This window comes from Oncorhynchus tshawytscha, unplaced genomic scaffold (genome assembly GCF_018296145.1).
Source record: "Oncorhynchus tshawytscha isolate Ot180627B unplaced genomic scaffold, Otsh_v2.0 Un_contig_1711_pilon_pilon, whole genome shotgun sequence".
Classification (NCBI taxonomy): Eukaryota; Metazoa; Chordata; class Actinopteri; order Salmoniformes; family Salmonidae; genus Oncorhynchus; species Oncorhynchus tshawytscha.
In genome coordinates, this window is record NW_024609735.1 from 112,501 (window position 1) to 133,638 (window position 21,138).

The 21,138-nt window shown below is 42.8% G+C and overlaps 1 protein-coding gene across 1 annotated transcript; it reads left to right on the forward strand.

Annotated features, from left to right (window-relative positions):
- Nucleotides 1-3,087: 3,087 nt before the first annotated feature.
- On the forward strand, nt 3,088-21,138 carry colec10 (collectin sub-family member 10 (C-type lectin)). Its single transcript, XM_042317373.1, has 7 exons — nt 3,088-3,241; nt 6,180-6,251; nt 11,866-11,937; nt 18,553-18,606; nt 19,688-19,783; nt 20,019-20,339; nt 20,801-21,138. The coding sequence occupies exons 1-7, from the start codon at nt 3,127-3,129 to the stop codon at nt 20,887-20,889; spliced, it is 819 nt and encodes a 272-aa protein (XP_042173307.1). The 5' UTR covers nt 3,088-3,126; the 3' UTR covers nt 20,890-21,138.

A 21,138-nucleotide genomic window follows, 5' to 3' on the forward strand; every position in this document is an offset into this window, starting at 1 on the left:
AAAGATTAGAGGCCCCTGGCCTCTCTCCTCCCCTTTAAAGATTAGATGCCCCTGGCCTCTCTCCTCCCCTTTAAAGATTAGAAGCCCCTGGCCTCTCTCCTCCCCTTTAAAGATTAGAAGCCCCTGGCCTCTCTCCTCCCCTTTAAAGATTAGAAGCCCCTGGCCTCTCTCCTCCCCTTTAAAGATTAGAATCCCCTGGCCTCTCTCCTCCCCTTTAAAGATTAGAATCCCCTGGCCTCTCTCCTCCCCTTTAAAGATTAGGAGGGGCAACTCCACAACTGGTTTGATATTGATGAAGAGCTAAAAGTACTGGAGGAAACACAAATCTACAAGGAAACGGCTCCAGCCAAGACATGTGGTTCAGTGCAGACAGCTTTTCCTCTCAGAGGGAATTCCATTCCTCCAAACCTCACTGTAATCTATGCATTTTTCATCACATGGTGTCAAATGAGGTGGGCGCAATTATGAGAGAATGTCTCGAGGGGAAACAGGGGTTTGTGGTTGATAATTGAGAGGGAGGGAGCACCCTATTCCCTATGTGGCCTGGTCAAAAGCAGTGCACTATAAATGGAATAGGGGGCCATCTGGGACGCAGCCTTCTCGCCAGTCACGCCTGCAGGGATGAGCTGCTGGAACCAGGCTGGAACACACAGACACACCACTCCTCCTCCCACTCCAACTGCCGTGTCTGACTCTGTGGTCAACAGGGTGGAGAGGAGGAAGAGAGAGGAAGACAGAGGAGAGGAGAGGAGAGGAGAGGAGAGAGGAGAGGAGAGGAGAGGAGAGGAGAGGAGAGGGAGAGGAGAGGAGAGGAGAGGAGAAGAGAAGAGAAGAGAAGAGAAGAGAAGAGAAGAGAAGAGAAGAGAAGAGAAGAGAAGAGAAGAGAAGAGAAGAGAAGAGAAGAGAAGAGAAGAGAAGAGAAGAGAAGAGAAGAGAAGAGAAGAGAAGAGAAGAGAAGAGGGGAAGTATTCCCTTGGTATTGATAAGACTGTCACACCCTCTGATTCAAGCAGTGTTGATACTATACTGACTAGAACATTGTAACATTTCCATCTGTAGGCCAAGACCTAATGATCAAATCAAATGTATTTATATGGCCCTTCTTACATCAGCTGATATCTCAAAGTGCTGTACAGAAACCCAGCCTGAAACCCCAAACAGCAAGCAATGCAGGTGTAGAAGCACGGTGGCTAGGAAAAACTCCCTAGAAAGACCAGAACCTAGGAAGAAACCTAGAGATGAACCAGGCTATGAGGGGTGGCCAGTCCTCTTCTGGCTGTGCCGGGTGAAGATTATAACAGAACATGGCCAAGATGTTCAAATGTTCATAAATGACCAGCATGGTCAAATAATAATAATCACAGTAGTTGTCGAGGGTGCAGCAAGTCAGCACCTCAGGAGTATATGTCAGTTGACTTTTCATAGCCGATCATTAAGAGTATCTCTACCGCTCCTGCTGTCTCTAGAGAGTTGAAAACAGCAGGCCTGGGACAGGTAGCACGTCCGGTGAACAGGTCTGGGTTCCATAGCCACAGGCAGGACAGTTGATGACCCGTAGATTTAACTGGTATGTAGACCAGATGTTTTGTGGACCTAATGATGACCTGTAGATTTAACTGGCAGGTAGACCAGATGTATTATGGACCTAATGATGACCTGTAGATAAGATATATATAACAGTAGAAATATATAATATATAACAGAAGTAATATATAATATATAACAGTAATAATATATAATATATAACAGTAGTAATATATAATACATAACAGTAATAATATATAATATATAACAGTAGTAATATATAATACATAACAGTAGTAATATATATTATATAACAGTAGTAATATATAATATATAACAGTAGTAATATATAATAGATAACCGTAGTAATATATAATATATAACAGTAGTAATAATATAACAGTAGTAATATATAATATATAACAGTAGTAATATATAACAGTAGTAATATATAAAATATAACAGTAGTAATATATAATATATAACAGTAGTAATAATATATAATATATAACAGTAGTAATAATATAACAGTAGTAATATATAATATATAACAGTAGTAATATATAACAGTAGTAATATATAATATAAAACAGTAGTAATATATAATATATAACAGTAGTAATATATAATATATAACAGTAGTAATAATATAACAGTAGTAATATATAATATATAACAGTAGTAATAATATATAATATATAACAGTAGTAATAATATAACAGTAGTAATATATAATATATAACAGTAGTAATAATATATAATATATAAAAGTAGTAATAAGATAACAGTAATAATATATAACAGTAGTAATATATAGTAGTAATATATAATATATAACAGTAGTAATATATAATATATAACAGTAGTAATAATATAACAGTAGTAATATATAATATATAACAGTAGTAATAATATATAATATATAAAAGTAGTAATAAGATAACAGTAATAATATATAACAGTAGTAATATATAGTAGTAATATATAATATATAACAGTAGTAATATATAATATATAACAGTAGTAATAATATAATAGTAGTAATATATAATATATAACAGTAGTAATAATATAACAGTAGTAATATATAATATATAACAGTAGTAATAATATAACAGTAGTAATATATAATATATAACAGTAGTAATATATAATATATAACAGTAGTAATAATATAACAGTAGTAATATATAATATATAACAGTAGTAATAATATAACAGTAGTAATAATATAACAGTAGTAATATATAATATATAACAGTAGTAATATATAATATATAACAGTAATAATAATACATTGATATAACATAATCCTGGGGCAAATACAACATTACAAAGATAGTCACTAATTTGTTCACTCAAATTCCAGATGCAAGAGTGAGTAAACATGTATCCCCTAACCTACCCTGGCTAATGACCTAGCCTGGCTAATTACCTAGCCTGGCTAATGACCTAGCCTGGCTAATGACCTAGCCTGGATAATGTTGTCTGACAGCATGACAGAGAAGTGATAACGTTTGGTAAACAAAGATAGACCCCAGCTCTGCATCTAAAACATGCTGTATGGTCCTTGTGCTGTATTGAAGCCTCATACTAAAGGACATGAAACATCACGACTTCAGCAGGAGGCTACTGGTGCTCTCTGTCCTTTCAACTATCTTTGATTCTCTTAATGCGGTCGAAGTCTGTTCCAACACTATTCTGCCAGGATCTAAAGGTGATGTTTTTCAACCTTCCATCTGCAGGCTCTCTAAAGGATTTTAGAACTATCTGGTGTGTCTCCACAGTACAGCAATCTGTCTGATGTTATGTAAGAGCTTGGGAATTGTCAGGGCTCGGAAAAAAAAAAACATTTTTGTAAACCTCATCGTAGATATTGACATTTGCTGTTTAATAGATATGTTATGCAAATTCAAATCCTTTTAAATGTTAAGCAAACAAATGATGATCTAAATCCTGTCTGCACCGTGTTAAACCAGACGGTTATAATGGAGATAGCATGATCTGTCTGCACCGTGTTAAACCAGACGGTTATAATGGAGATAGCATGATCTGTCTGCACCGTGTTAAACCAGGTGGTTATAATGGAGATAGCATGATCTGTCTGCACCGTGTTAAACCAGACGGTTATAATGGAGATAGCATGATCTGTCTGCACCGTGTTAAACCAGGTGGTTATAATGGAGATAGCATGATCTGTCTGCACCGTGTTAAACCAGGTGGTTATAATGGAGATAGCATGATCTGTCTGCACCGTGTTAAACCAGGTGGTTATAATGGAGATAGCATGATCTGTCTGCACCGTGTTAAACCAGGTGGTTATATTGGAGATAGCATGATCTGTCTGCACCGTGTTAAACCAGGTGGTTATAATGGAGATAGCATGATCTGTCTGCACCGTGTTAAACCAGGTGGTTATAATGGAGATAGCATGATCTGTCTGCACCGTGTTAAACCAGGTGGTTATAATGGAGATAGCATGATCTGTCTGCACCGTGTTAAACCAGGTGGTTATAATGGAGATAGCATGATCTGTCTGCACCGTGTTAAACCAGGCGGTTATAATGGAGATAGCATGATCTGTCTGCACCGTGTTAAACCAGGTGGTTATAATGGAGATAGCATGATCTGTCTGCACCGTGTTAAACCAGGCGGTTATAATGGAGATAGCATGATCTGTCTGCACCGTGTTAAACCAGGTGGTTATTTGGAGATAGCATGATCTGTCTGCACCGTGTTAAACCAGACGGTTATAATGGAGATAGCATGATCTGTCTGCACCGTGTTAAACCAGGTGGTTATAATGGAGATAGCATGATCTGTCTGCACCGTGTTAAACCAGGTGGTTATAATGGAGATAGCATGATCTGTCTGCACCGTGTTAAACCAGGTGGTTATAATGTTTTAATTTTTTGATTTGTCTTTATGTTAAACCAGGCTGGTTAATGGAGATAGCATGATCTGTCTGCACCGTGTTAAACCACGGTTATAATGGACTAGCATGATCTGTCTGCACCGTGTTAAACCAGACGGTTATAATGGAGATAGCATGATCTGTCTGCACCGTGTTAAACCAGGTGGTTATAATGGGACTCCCATGTGTCTGCACCGTTGTGAAACAGCCTGGTTAATGGAGATAGCATGATCTGTCTGCACCGTGTTAAACCAGGTGGTTAATTTGGGACTCTTTATTTAACTAGGCAAGTCGGTTGTGATACAGCCTGGTTAATGGAGATAGCATGATCTGTCTGCACCGTGTTACGCCGCCCTATGGGACTCCCAGTCACGGCCGGTTGTGATACAGCCTGGTTAATGGAGATAGCATGATCTGTCTGCACCGTGTTAAGCCGCCCTATGGGACTCCCAGTCACGGCCGGTTGTGATACAGCCTGGTTAATGGAGATAGCATGATCTGTCTGCACCGTGTTAAGCCGCCCTATGGGACTCCCAGTCACGGCCGGTTGTGATACAGCCTGGTTAATGGAGATAGCATGATCTGTCTGCACCGTGTTAAGCCGCCCTATGGGACTCCCAGTCACGGCCGGTTGTGATACAGCCTGGTTAATGGAGATAGCATGATCTGTCTGCACCGTGTTAAGCCGCCCTATGGGACTCCCAGTCACGGCCGGTTGTGATACAGCCTGGTTAATGGAGATAGCATGATCTGTCTGCACCGTGTTAAGCCGCCCTATGGGACTCCCAGTCACGGCCGGTTGTGATACAGCCTGGTTAATGGAGATAGCATGCCTCGGTTGCTGTTTTGTTATTTCACTACAACAGTAGCTTGTTTCCTACAGAGACCCTGCTGGTATTAAACAATGTGTTTGTATTTTATTTCACTACAACAGTAGCTTGTTTCCTACAGAGACCCTGCTGGTAGTAAACAATAGCCATGTGTTGAAATAGTAGCGTCACTTCCATCTCCTTTATTGGGGCAACAGCCTTAAGACATGGTTGGTATGAGAGGCTGCTACCGTTGTAGTGTTGTGCAGTATTAACACGGTGTTGGCTGTGTAGGTTGGACTATAACTAACACCCTTAGACAGTAGAGGTAATACTTGTTTGGGGATTTTAGGAGGAGTATATACTGTATGTCATGAGTAATTTATACACAAGGAAATGTTTCATTTTGTTTTGCGTGCTATTGCTAGCGCCAGAGAAGTGGCCACTATGACTGTCTGGCTGACTGTCTGTATTGAAACAGCTGCTTCACAATAGAGGAGTTTATTTAGATAAGACCCATCCCAAACAGCAGTGTCTATATGGACTGAGAAAGAACGGCTATGGTTTGTCTTGAAGTCAGTGAACCTGTAAACCAGGCACAGAAAAGCCAAGGCCCTACTGAGTCAGGTTTCCTCAGGTCAAATGGGAGCCTTTCATTCCACTGAACAAACCTCTGTCTCTATTATCGGGTCTCTTCTCTCTGTAGTTTGCCTGACATATTTATTGCATTGTCATAAAATGGGTTATATGCTTTTTCTTCCCCTCGTTGTGATTGGTCTCTGAGTTCATAGGAGGCCATTTTGAAATGTAGGCCATAAGCCCAAATACGTTGTTTTTTACGTGCAACAATAACGAAGCTTATTTTAATTGACTTCCGTTGGCCTCCCAAGAGTTGCTGAATCTCATCTTAACGTTTCTTCCTCTCCTAACAGGAGACCAGGGTGAAGGGGGAGGCGAGGGAGACCAGGGACGGCTGGGAAAGACCGGCCCACCAGGACTACTAGGTTCCTCCTTTATATATCTTTTATTGGTTTAATATTAAAATACATGAATCATTGAGGAATTAAAAGGAAGTGGTATAAAAGCCAGAGAATTGATTCAACTTTCCGGCATGTTCTACTGATCCTTTTTTAAATCGTTTTTAAATTGTTGTCTTGACGGTTTTAAACAGAGTATCTAAACAGAGTTTGTTAAGTGTCTAAGTGAGCTGAGGTGTTTTGTATACTCCCACACGTAGTGGTTTAAAGTACTTAATGTAAAAATACTTTAAAGTACTACTTATGTCGTTTTGGGGGTATCTGTACTTTACTATTTATAATTTTGACAACTTTAACTTTTATTTCATTCACTTCCTGAAGAAAATTTAACTCCATAAATTTTCCCTGACACCCAAAAGTACTCGTTACATTTTTTATGCTTAGCAGGACAGGAAAATGGTCCAATTCACACACTTATCAAGAAAATATCCGTAGTCATTCCCACTTCCTCTGATCTGGCAGACTCACTAAAGACAAATGCTTTGTTTTTCTATTAAGGTATCTTTACTTTTACTCAAGTATGACACATTTTCCACCACTGCCCACGCTCCTCAGTTGAAGGTAAATGCCTATATAAGCACTCAATACTCTAGACTCAAAAGCAGAACAGACTAGCTATCCCCCCAGTCTTTCTAGATTCAGAAGCAGCACGGTGTCTGACTCTGACGTGAGTGAGGTCTGATTGCCACCGGCAGTGAGCTGAGTTACAATGGAGTAGCCTGGGCCAGACCAGCCAGCCTCCGTGAGCCTGACTCTCTGCTTTTCCTTGAAGGAAGTCACATCAGAGCAGACGTGTTAATTGCTGCTGCTGCTGCAGTATGGCGGCCAGCGGTCGGCGGGAGCACCATATATGTTCTGTGGGAGGAGGACGTAGGAGACAGGGAGGCAGAGCCAGGCGCTAAATGAACTTCTGGCTGGCCTCTTTCACAAACACACACCTCTATCATCGGACCAACAGACAGAGACAAATGCCAGCCAGGACCGTTGGGAGTCATTTCCCCCCCAAAAGAAAGATCAAATCAAACTTGTTGACTTGTTTTTTACACTTCACCCCACAGTGGATAACAGAACTAACAATGTTGGTTTCCTGTATAGGTTTGTTGTTAGGTTGGATTTGATGTTATGTTCACCATAACGTAATGCCTTATAAATCCATTACATGACATCACAGTAAATACTCAGCTTGATCAAAGTTTCCTTTACAAGTAATTTACTAAGAGATGTTAGAGTAACTTTAAAATGTAAATGGGGCTTAAAGAGGGTTACTAACCATCAAAGTGAGTTTAAAATATCCACTGCACATACTACTGTCGTTGATTAAGCTAAGACTGACTGAAGCCAAATTTGTAATTGTCTTTAATTTTACATTGCATGAAAGGGTCACTAAACTAAAATGCATCACAAATGGTGCCACATTTTCCTTAAATAATACAGTACTTTTGACCAGGACCCATAAGGCTCTGGTCAACAGCAGTGCACTGTGTAGGTATTTGGGAATAGGGTGTCATTTGTGCCACTAAACTAAAGTTTTCTCTGAACCTTTCCTGAGCATCAGCTGCTGGTGCCTTCAGCACCTGGGAGAAGGAGAGTCATTAGACACCGGCTGGCCTTTGAAAAGGGGGAAGTGAAATGAGAGAATGACATCTTGAACTTCTGACTGCTGGTTAAACTTAGCAATATCAGTGAGAAAATGTCAATAATCAGACCTGTATCGGTAGTGGATAATTAATCAATAATCAGACCTGTATCGGTAGTGGATAATTAATCAATAATCAGACCTGTATCGGTAGTGGATAATTAATCAATAATCAGACCTGTATCGGTAGTGGATAATTAATCAATAATCAGACCTGTATCGGTAGTGGATAATTAATCAATAATCAGACCTGTATCGGTAGTGGATAATTAATCAATAATCAGACCTGTATCGGTAGTGGATAATTAATCAATAATCAGACCTGTATCGGTAGTGCATAATTAATCAATAATCAGACCTGTATCGGTAGTGGATAATTAATCAATAAGGTGCAAGAGGCAGTGCAATATCACGACTACAGTCACAGCAGGTAAATGGTATCGTTCCGCTCGATGCGATAAGCCACTGCCTTGTGTGCCCTAATTGCTTTTATAAAATTCTTACCAACATATTTAAAATAACAATGGTTACATATTTTCATTTCTGGGTGTTATTTATTTTGGTCATGTTGCTACAAGACGTCAGTTGTAAATGATTTTTGCATAGTTGCTATGCAACAGGACTGGTCTTCCGTTCTCGTCACTTGCTTTTAGATAGCTAACCAACTTCCGCTATCTCAGTCACGTCAAAACATTGAACCTTGAATAACAGTACACAAACTGCATTTTCGTTTGTTTGAGCTTCTTTTTTTTCTATTGGCATTTACTTGGATATGTCCCATGATACTGACGTTGATGTGTGATTTCGACTGTCTCAGAAAAAGTTGTCTGGTCTCGTCTGGGCACCGTTCACCGTATGGTACTACAGAGATCTAAATTCAAAAGTTGAACACTGTTTCCCGAGGTCTGACAGGCAGACAGCGAGGCTTATATTATCCCCCGCTGTGCCAAACTAAATGCTAGGCTGGAAGCAAGGGGGAAAATCATGTGCGAGTTGGGATAAATACAAGAAATGATTCGGCCAGCAACACGATCATCATAGTCTTATGGAGGCGCAGGGATACTTTTCAGAGGGAAGCGTTATCAGGCATAGCTGTGTCTGTGACCGCCAATACAATACGGCTCGTCCAATCAGCATCCAGGATCCAAACAACCAGTTTTATAATGACCGTTCCTGACTAAATCAAACAATCTCTTCATGTTCAGCCTATCATTTGAAATGTCCCACCTGCTAGAATATGAAAGCAAGACACCATAATGATGATGTTCCATGTTGAGAAATGTTTCCGTGTGTTAGGATTTTTCCTTTAAAAAATTTCAGTCAGCTGAAATTATGCTAAAAAATGACGATGACTAAAATACTTGAGCTGTACATATGCTAGGTTGAACAAAACCCCAAAGTAGGTCTAAATTGGAAAAACACCATGAGATCTCACAACCTGGAGAAAAAAAACAGCGCTTTATACAATCTGTGAAGATACAAAATAATTACAATTCAATCCAAATGGACATGGCTGAAATGCATTGTGAAAAACAATATTGACTGGTGCTAGACGGTTCATGTGTGGTACAGGCTTTTGGGAAGGGGGTCCTGCATCAATTATTATTTCAACTACTATCCATTTGCAGGTGAGTATTTCCTGAGGAAATACTAATTTTGATCCTGGCAGAGCGGCTCTGGCATAAAAATCAGATGTCCCAATCTGTCTCTCAATTCAAATCAAGGGCATTATTGGCACGGGACAAATATGTTAACATTGCCAAAGCAAGTGAAGTAGATAATAAACACAAGTGAAATAAACAATCAAAATTAACAGTAAACATTACACTCACAAAAGTTCCAAAAGAATAAAGACATTTCAAACGTCATATTATGTTTATATACAGTGTTGTAATGATGTGCAAATAGTTAATGTAGAAAAGGGAAAATAAATAAACATAAATATGGGTTGTATTTACAGTGGTGTTTGTTCTTCACTGGTTTCCCTTTTCTTGTGGCAACAGATCACAAATCTTGCTGCTGTGATGGCACACTGTGGTATTTCACCCAGTAGATATGGGAGTTTATCAAAATTGGGTTTGTTTTTCAAATTCTTTGTGGATCTGTGTAATCTGAGGGAACTATGTGTCTCTAAAATGGTTATACATTTGGCAGGAGGTTAGGAAGTGCAGCTCAGTTTCCACCTCATTTTGTGGGCAGTGAGCACATAGCCTGTCTTCTCTTGAGAGCCAGATCTGTCTACGGCGGCCTGTTTCAATAGCAAGGCTATGCTCACTGAGTCTGTACATAGTCAAAGCTTTCCTTAAATTTGGGTCAGTCACGGTGGTCAAGTATTCTGCCACTGTGAACTCTCTGTTTAGGGCCAAATAGCATTCTAGTTTGCACTGTTTATTTCCATGTGTCAAGTAATTATCTTTTTGTTTTCTCACAATTTTGTTGGGTCTAATTTGGTTGGGTCTCTCTCTCTCCCCCCTCTTCCTCTCCCCCTCTTTCTCTTTCTCCACCCTCTCACTCTCCCCTCACTCCCCCCTCCCCCTCTCAGTCACCCCCCCTCTCTCTCTCTCTCTCTCCACCTTCTCTATCTCCCCTCCCATTTTTCTCCACCCTCTCTCCCTCCCCCTCTCACTCTCCCCCTCCTTCTCTCTCCCCCTCCCCCTCTCCCTCCCCCCTCTCTCTCTCTCTCTCTCCCTCTTTCTCTCTCCCCCTCTCTCCCCCTCTCCCTCCCCTCTCTCTCTCTCTGGCCTTTAGTTTCTCTCTCCCCCTTTCTCTCTCCCCCTCTCCCTCCCCTCTCTCTCTCTCTCTCTGGCCTTTAGTTTCTCTCTCCCCCTTTCTCTCTCCCCCTGGCCTTTAGTTTCTCTCTCCCCCTCTCCCTCCCCTCTCTCTCTCTCTGGCCTTTAGTTTCTCTCTCCCCCTTTCTCTCTCCCCCTCTCTGCCCCTCTCCCTCCCCTCTCTCTCTGGCCTTTAGTTTCTCTCTCCCCCTCTCCCTCCCCCTCTCTCTCTCTCTCTCTCTCTCTCTGGCCTTTAGTTTATCTCTCCCCCTTTCTCTCCTCCCCTCTCTCCCCCTCTCCCTCTCTCTCTGGCCTTTAGTTTCTCTCTACCCCCTCTCTTTCTCTCTCTGGCCTTTAGTTTCTCTCTCCCCCTTTCTCTCTCTCCCCCTCTCCCTCCCCCCTCTCTCTCTCTCTGGCATTTAGTTTCTCTCTCCCCCTTTCTCTCTCCCCCTCTCTGCCCCTCTCCCTCCCCTCTCTCTCTGGCCTTTAGTTTCTCTCTCCCCCTCTCCCTCCCCCTCTCTTTCTCTCTCTGTCCTTTAGTTTCTCTCTCCCCCTTTCTCTCTCCCCCTCTCTCCCCCTCTCCCTCTCTCTCTGGCCTTTAGTTTCTCTCTACCCCCTCTCTCTCTGGCCTTTAGTTTCTCTCTCCCCCTTTCTCTCTCCCCCTCTCCCTCCCCTCTCTCTCTCTGGCCTTTAGTTTATCTCTCCCCCTTTCTCTCTCCCCCTCTCTCCCCCTCTCCCTCTCTCTCTGGCCTTTAGTTTCTCTCTCCCCCTTTCTCTCTCCCCCTCTCCCTCCCCCTCTCTCTCGCTCTCTGGCATTTAGTTTCTCTCTTGAAATTCCATCAGTAGCCTAACTGCCATACAAACCATAAGAAAACAGCAATAAAGAAACAGACCTAAAAAAAAAAAACTCTCTCTACCTATTTACAATTTCCTTTTGGTCTGGCAGTTCACCAGTCTTCTCCTACCCTCTGTCTCAGGTCTGGCAGTTCACCAGTCTTCTCCTACCCTCTGTCTCAGGTCTGACAGTTCACCAGTCTTCTCCTACCCTCTGTCTCAGGTCTGACAGTTCACCAGTCTTCTCCTACCCTCTGTCTCAGGTCTGACAGTTCACCAGTCTTCTCCTACCCTCTGTCTCAGGTCTGACAGTTCACCAGTCTTCTCCTACCCTCTGTCTCAGGTCTGACAGGGGAGCTCGGAGATAAAGGAGAGCAGGGCCGGACGGGGAAGATGGGTCCTGCTGGAGACCAAGGTAATCATTTAGTAATCAGACTGGGAAATATTCTGCTTACGGAGAAGAAAACTGTTCTGGCTGCATCTCAGGCCAATGATACAGAGGCCGTGTCTCTACTGACACCCTATTCAGCCATAGGACCGGTTAAAAGTAGTGCACTACTACCCATAGGGCTGGTTAAAAGTAGTGCACTACTACCCATAGGTCTGGTTAAAAGTAGTGCACTACTACCCATAGGGCTGGTTAAAAGTAGTGAACTACTACCCATAGGACTGGTTAAAAGTAGTGCACTACTACCCATAGGGCTGGTTAAAAGTAGTGCACTACTACCCACAGGGCTGGTCGAAAGTAGTGCACTACTACCCATAGGACTGGTTAAAAGTAGTGCACTACTACCCATAGGGCTGGTCGAAAGTAGTGCACTACTACCCATAGGGCTGGTCGAAAGTAGTGCACTACTACCCATAGGGCTGGTTAAAAGTAGTGCACTACTACCCATAGGGCTGGTCGAAAGTAGTGCACTACTACCCATAGGACTGGTTAAAAGTAGTGCACTACTACCCATAGGGCTGGTCGAAAGTAGTGCACTACTACCCATAGGACTGGTTAAAAGTAGTGCACTACTACCCATAGGGCTGGTCGAAAGTAGTGCACTACTACCCATAGGACTGGTTGAAAGTAGTGCACTACTACCCACAGGGCTGGTCGAAAGTAGTGCACTACTACCCATAGGACTGGTTGAAAGTAGTGCACTACTACCCATAGGGCTGGTTGAAAGTAGTGCACTATACAGGGAATAGAGTGCCATTAGGGCTTAGCCACAGAGACACACTGCCAGACCCAAACTACCTGGAAAGACCTTCATCAAGTTTGTTTTACATAAACAGGTACTTGTTAGGTTTTTATCCAATGGATTCAGCCTCTCTTCCCATTGAACCCTTCAACTCGGGTTGTAGATGCATCTGTTAGACAGACCTGGGTTCAAATACTATTTGAAATCTTTCCATTCTTTGATCATTTGCTCTAGCCTGGCCTGCCTGTAGTATCAGACAGACAGGGGTTACAGTGCTCTAGCCTGGCTGTAGTATCAGACAGACAGGGGTTACAGTGCTCTAGCCTGGCCTGCCTGTAGTATCAGACAGACAGGGGTTACAGTGCTCTAGCCTGGCCTGTAGTATCAGACAGACAGGGGTTACAGTGCTCTAGCCTGGCCTGTAGTATCAGACAGACAGGGGTTACAGTGCTCTAGCCTGCCTGTAGTATCAGACAGTGTTGGGACTATTCTATCAATCAACAGATAAAGGTAAAGGATAAAGGATAGAGGTAAAGGTGAAGATAAAGGATTTGCCTAGCTGCCTTTGTGCCCTTGAGCAAGGCACTTAACCCCCCACAACAGTTCCCCAGGTGCCCAGTGTGGCACCCCCCAACCCCTTCTCAAAAAAAAAAACGGTATGTGTGTGTGTCTTTCTGAGGGGTTAAATCAGAAGTCAAAGTTCCGTTGGACCTCGTGTGCAATTGACCAATAAAGTGATGGTACTGTTAATAGTATTTGTCACGGCCGTTGAATGAAGAGGACCAAGGTGCAGCTGCCTGGTATCAGACAGACAGGGGTTACAGTGCTCTAGCCTGGCCTGCCTACATATTATGGCCTGGCCTTTTATTAGAAAAGGGGTTACAGTGCTCTAGCCTGAACAAAGCAATAAACACTACCAAACAAACCGTGAAGCTAAAGGCTCTGTGCCATAAACAAAGTACAAGCCTTAGTATCAAAAGGGAACCTACCTACAACGATAGACAGCTGTCCCAGATGAGAACCCTAGCCAAAACATAGAAATACAACGATAGACAGCTGTCCCTAATTGAGAACCCTACCCGGCCAAAACATAGAAATACAACGATAGACAGCTGTCCCAGATTGAGAACCCTACCCGGCCAAAACATAGAAATACAACGATAGACAGCTGTCCCAGATTGAGAACCCTACCCGGCCAAAACATAGAAATACAAAACATAGAACATAGAATACCCACGCCAAATCACACCCTGACCAAACCAAAATAGAGACATAAACAGGATCTCTAAGGTCAGGGCGTGACAGTATTAGTATCAAATAGTATTTGAACTCAGGTCCGCTAGTAGAGAATTATTTTCCACGGTCGTCAATGTGATCAGCTTGGAAGGGACTCATATTTAGGTGTCAGGAACATGTTTACTGAGAGCTAAACCATTATGTCCTCCTTGAAACCCTGTGTACATCCCAAATGCCTTCTATTCCCTATATAGTGCACTACTTTCTACCAGAGCCTGGTTAACAGTAGTGCACTACTTTCTACCAGAGCCTGGTTAACAGTAGCGCACTACTTTCTATCAGAGCCTGGTTAACAGTAGTGCACTTCTTTCTATCAGAGCCTGGTTAACAGTAGTGCACTACTTTCTATCAGAGCCTGGTTAACAGTAGTGCACTACTTTCTATCAGAGCCTGGTTAACAGTAGTGCACTACTTTCTATCAGAGCCTGGTTAACAGTAGTGCACTACTTTCTATCAGAGTCTGGTTAACAGTAGTGCACTACTTTTATCAGAGCCTGGTTAATAGTAGTACACTACTTTCTATCAGAGCCTGGTTAACAGTAGTGCACTACTTTCTATCAGAGCCTGGTTAACAGTAGTACACTACTTTCTATCAGAGCCTGGTTAACAGTAGTGCACTACTTTCTATCAGAGCCTGGTTAACAGTAGTGCACTACTTTCTATCAGAGCCTGGTTAACAGTAGTGCACTACTTTCTATCAGAGCCTGGTTAACAGTAGTGCACTACTTTCTATCAGAGCCTGGTTAACAGTAGTGCACTACTTTCTATCAGAGCCTGGTTAACAGTAGTGCACTACTTTCTATCAGAGCCTGGTTAACAGTAGTATCACTACTTTCTATCAGAGCCTGGTTAACAGTAGTGCACTACTTTCTACCAGAGCCTGGTTAATAGTAGTGCACTACTTTCTACCAGAGCCTGGTTAATAGTAGTGCACTACTTTCTACCAGAGCCTGGTTAACAGCAGTGCACTACTTTCTATCAGAGCCTGGTTAATAGTAGTGCACTACTTTCTATCAGAGCCTGGTTAACAGTAGTGCACTACTTTCTACCAGAGCCTGGTTAACAGTAGTGCACTACTTTCTATCAGAGCCTGGTTAACAGTAGTGCACTACTTTCTATCAGAGCCTGGTTAACAGTAGTGCACTACTTTCTATCAGAGCCTGGTTAACAGTAGTGCACTACTTTCTATCAGAGCCTGGTTAACAGTAGTGCACTACTTTCTACCAGAGCCTGGTTAACAGTAGTGCACTACTTTCTATCAGAGCCTGGTTAACAGTAGTGCACTACTTTCTACCAGAGCCTGGTTAACAGTAGTGCACTACTTTCTATCAGAGCCTGGTTAACAGTAGTGCACTACTTTCTACCAGAGCCTGGTTAACAGTAGTGCACTACTTTCTACCAGAGCCTGGTTAACAGTAGTGCACTACTTTCTACCAGAGCCTGGTTAACAGTAGTGCACTACTTTCTATCAGAGCCTGGTTAACAGTAGTGCACTACTTTCTATCAGAGCCTGGTTAACAGTAGTGCACTACTTTCTATCAGAGCCTGGTTAACAGTAGTGCACTACTTTCTATCAGAGCCTGGTTAACAGTAGTGCACTACTTTCTATCAGAGCCTGGTTAACAGTAGTGCACTACTTTCTACCAGAGCCTGGTTAACAGTAGTGCACTACTTTCTATCAGAACCTGGTTAACAGTAGTGCACTACTTTCTATCAGAGCCTGGTTAACAGTAGTGCACTACTTTCTATCAGAGCCTGGTTAACAGTAGTGCACTACTTTCTATCAGAGCCTGGTTAACAGCAGTGCACTACTTTCTATCAGAGCCTGGTTAACAGCAGTGCACTACTTTCTATCAGAGCCTGGTTAACAGTAGTGCACTACTTTCTATCAGAACCTGGTTAACAGTAGTGCACTACTTTCTATCAGAACCTGGTTAACAGTAGTGCACTATACAGGGAATAAGGTGTCATTTGTGATGCAGCCCCTCTCTGAAGTAACATGTATGTAAACCTCAAGGCCACATCAAGAGTCTGGTCAATCCTGTCTGTAATGCTTCGACAGACCTACAGAAAGAGTCTGGTCAATCCTGTCTGTAATGCTTTGACAGAGCTACAGAAAGAGTCTGGTCAATCCTGTCTGTAATGCTTCGACAGACCTACAGAAAGAGTCTGGTCAATCCTGTCTGAAATGCTCTGACAGACCTACAGAAAGAGTCTGGTCAATCCTGTCTGAAATGCTCTGACAGACCTACAGAAAGAGTCTGGTCAATCCTGTCTGAAATGCTCTGACAGACCTACAGAAAGAGTCTGGTCAATCCTGTCTGAAATGCTCTGACAGACCTACAGAAAGAGTCTGGTCAATCCTGTCTGAAATGCTTTGACAGACCTACAGAAAGAGTCTGGTCAATCCTGTCTGATCAATGCTCTGACAGACCTACAGAAAGAGTCTGGTCAATCCTGTCTGAAATGCTTTGACAGACCTACAGAAAGAGTCTGGTCAATCCTGTCTAAATGCTAGTGACAGACCTACAGAAAGAGTCTGGTCAATCCTGTCTGAAATGCTTAGACAGACCTACAGAAAGAGTCTGGTCAATCCTGTCTGAAATGCTTTGACAGACCTACAGAAAGAGTCTGGTCAATCCTGTCTGAAATGCTTCGACAGACCTACAGAAAGAGTCTGGTCAATCCTGTCTGAAATGCTTCGACAGACCTACAGAAAGAGTCTGGTCAATCCTGTCTGAAATGCTTCGACAGACCTACAGAAAGAGTCTGGTCAATCCTGTCTGAAATGCTCTGACAGACCTACAGAAAGAGTCTGGTCAATCCTGTCTGTAATGCTTTGACAGAGCTACAGAAAGAGTCTGGTCAATCCTGTCTGTAATGCTTTGACAGATCTACAGAAAGAGTCTGATCAATCCTGTCTGAAATGCTCTGACAGACCTACAGAAATCCAGACCTCACTTAGCAGACCCATAATGACACTATCAATTTAGTAGGTTAAGTCTTAACAATAATCAAAACATATCCATATTTGTGTTATATAAAAACACTATGCTGGTTCTATTGTCCCAGGTAACTGTGGGGAAATAAAGGGTATTTCATGAAGCTGTATCAAGTCAAGAGAAAAGCCTTCAAATCAATCTCAGTGAAAATCTCAGATCCTTCAGCTATTTTGTGACACGATAATGTGACGCCTACACATTATTGCCCTCCGGTTCCAACTGTCATAAAAATAACCTGTGTTGTGTTGGTAATCTACTTACTTCCCCTAATTTATAAACTGACAGTTAGGGGGTAAAACACCTAGTGTAGAGAGAGGTTGATTCTCCTTCCTGTCAGTTAGGAGGTAAAACACCTAGTGTAGAGAGAGGTTGATTCTCCTTCCTGTCAGTTAGGAGGTAAAACACCTACTGTAGAGAGAGGTTGATTCTCCTTCCTGTCAGTTAGGAGGTAAAACACCTAGTGTAGAGAGAGGTAGATTCTCATTCCTGTCAGTTAGGAGGTAAAACACCTAGTGTAGAGAGAGGTTGATTCTCCTTCCTGTCAGTTAGGGGGTAAAACACCTACTGTAGAGAGAGGTTGATTCTCATTCCTGTCAGTTAGGAGGTAAAACACCTAGTGTAGAGAGAGGTTGATTCTCCTTCCTGTCAGTTAGGGGGTAAAACACCTACTGTAGAGAGAGGTTGATTCTCCTTCCTGTCAGTTAGGAGGTAAAACACCTACTGTAGAGAGAGGTTGATTCTCTTTCCTGTCAGTTAGGAGGTAAAACACCTAGTGTAGAGAGAGGTTGATTCTCCTTCCTGTCAGTTAGGGGGTAAAACACCTACTGTAGAGAGAGGTTGATTCTCCTTCCTGTCAGTTAGGAGGTAAAACACCTAGTGTAGAGAGAGGTTGATTCTGTTTCCTGTCAGTTAGGGGGTAAAACACCTACTGTAGAGAGAGGTTGATTCTCACCTACTGTAGAGAGAGGTTGATTCTCCTTCCTGTCAGTTAGGGGGTAAAACACCTACTGTAGAGAGAGGTTGATTCTCCTTCCTGTCAGTTAGGAGGTAAAACACCTACTGTAGAGAGAGGTTGATTCCTGTCAGTTAGGGGTAAAACACCTACTGATTCTCATTCCTGTCAGAGAGGTAGATTCTCATTCCTGTCAGTTAGGGGTAAAACACCTACTGTAGAGAGAGGTTGATTCTCACCTACTGTAGAGAGAGGTTGATTCTGTTTCCTGTCAGTTAGGGGGTAAAACACCTACTGTAGAGAGAGGTTGATTCTCACCTACTGTAGAGAGAGGTAGATTCTCATTCCTGTCAGTTAGGGGGTAAAACACCTACTGTAGAGAGAGGTTGATTCCCTCTCCTGCCACATCTCTCCTCTATGAAGTGAAGCACTGTGGAGTGCTGCTGTCTAGTGGTGATATCTCACCAGTGCAAATAGTTTTCCTCCTGAAGCAGACACCTACTCAACAAAATGTACATGTCTGGTCTCTCTCCTCCCTGGACTATGCTGCTGTTCCATATGTGTAGTGTAACTGTGCATGTTGTTTCCAGGAGACGCAGGAGACGCAGGAGTTGATGGACCCTCTGGACTGAAAGGGAAAGCAGGTGAGCTAGTTCATTATTTAGCCTCGTTCTTTGTTCATGTATGTTTCCAAACCACTGGATATGTGGGAACTCCTTCATGACTGTTGGAAAAGCATTCCAGGTGAAGCTGGTTGAGAGAATGCCAAGAGTGTGCAAAGCTGCCATCAGGCAAAGGGTTTCTGCCTTGAAGAATCTAAAATATATCTTGATTTGTTTAACACTTTTTGGGGTTACTACATGATTTCATATGTGTTATTTCACAGTTTTGATGTCTTCACTATTATTCATTATTCTACAATGTAGAAAATAGTAAAAACAAAGAAAAGCCCTTGAATGAGCAGGTTTGTCCAGACTTTTGACTGGTAATGTATGTTTCCAAACCACTGGAGACAGTACCTCCAAACCACTGGAGATAGTACCTCCAAACCACTGGAGATAGTACCTCCAAACCACTGGAGACAGTACCTCCAAACCACTGGAGACAGTACCTCCAAACCACTGGAGACAGTACCTCCAAACCACTGGAGACAGTACCTCCAAACCACTGGAGACAGTACCTCCAAACCACTGGAGATAGTACCTCCAAACCACTGGAGACAGTACCTCCAAACCACTGGAGACAGTACCTCCAAACCACTGGAGACAGTACCTCCAAACCACTGGAGACAGTACCTCCAAACCACTGGAGATAGTACCTCCAAACCACTGGAGACAGTACCTCCAAACCACTGGAGACAGTACCTCCAAACCACTGGAGACAGTACCTCCAAACCACTGGAGACAGTGCCTCCAAACCACTGGAGACAGTACCTCCAAACCACTGGAGACAGTACCTCCAAACCACTGGAGACAATACCTCCAAACCACTGGAGACAGTACCTCCAAACCACTGGAGACAGTACCTCCAAACCACTGGAGACAATACCTCCAAACCACTGGAGACAATACCTCCAAACCACTGGAGACAGTACCTCCAAGTCACTATCATACATGTTGTGTCTTCACATTCTGGACTGGCCTAGTTACAAAAAGAGATTTCCTGAAAGAGAATGATGTTTATTGTAAGACACATGCCGTGCCTGACTACAAGCATGTCTGACAGGGGCAACATGTGACTGTGGGAGGTACAGGAAGGTCGTTGGACAGATGGACATCAATGTCAGAAAGCTGAAGAATGCAATCAAGTTTGTGAAAAATGGTAAGTCACTGTATTCTGCTTAAATCATCATTTCAGGTCAGATCATTAGAAAACAATTGAACTAAAATAAGAAAATCTCAGCCAATGTGTAGCACAATGTAAATCAAACTGGCATTCTACAACACAAATAAATATTGTTTTGACTTGGATTGAATAAGGAGTTTTTTACTTATATTGAATTGAATGAATAAGGAGTTTAGACTCCAACTTATTACATCTCATATGTCATATTCAGTCATTTTAGGCATAAAGGAAACGGAGGAGAAATTTTACCTGATTGTGAAAGAGGCCAGAAAGTACCGAGAGGCTCTGATAAACTGTAAGCTGAGGGGCGGTCTGCTCGCCATGCCCAAAACAACAGACACCAACACCCTGATAGCAGACTACGTCACCCAGGCCGGCCTTACCCAGGTCTTCATCGGGCTGCAGGCTGGGCAGAAGGGGGGAGGACCTGTTTACGCAGACCTGACCCCAGTGAGGAACTATACAGCCTGGGGCCTAGAGGAGCCATCAGGGGCACCTTCCAACACCAGCTGTGTGAAGATGGTCAGCACAGGTACGGCAAGGACATTTTAACATGTACTCACTACGATTGACTAGTCCTACAATCTAATTCTAGATATCAATGAGCAACACTGAAATGGCACTCTATTCTCTGCCCTATAGAGTGCACTACTCTGGTCAAACGTAGTGCATAAAACTAGGGAATAGGGTGCCACTTTAGACACAGCCAATAAATACATTTGGACTTAGTACCATTTCAGTGTCAAGATATCGGCTGTGTTCCCCTTGCTCAGACGTTGCACGTATCAGCCAATGGTTGCGTGCCACGTCATCGACCGTGCCGTCTTGATACCAGATTGCTATGACAATAATGAATGTAGTCAGCCGATACTTCAAAAAATACCTATCCAGGTGTTGTGAGACCTGGAATGCGTCAGTAACGTCTGAGCAAAGGGGGGGGCCGCCATCAACACTTCCATTTGGACTAGTCCTCCTGATTGTAATCACCCACAGGCACCTGGAACCAGGTGGAGTGTGACATCACCATGTACTACGTGTGCGAGTTCAAGAAGAGCAGGAGAGGTCTCGCCGCCGTGCTGTGATGTCATCAAGTCGGTGGAAAGTTGTTGACGTGGACATTAGACCTTTATGCTAAGACAGAAACCAGTAGTACTTTAACCTAATAGTTAAACATGTAGCCTTATAGTAACTAGACAAAGGTCATTGATATAACCTAGCCTATTGATATTAATGAGAGATAAAAGTTGGTATCCATGGGGGCCTCCCGAGTGGCGCAGCGGTCTAAGGCACTGCATCGCAGTGCTAGAGGTGTCACTACAGACCCGGGTTTG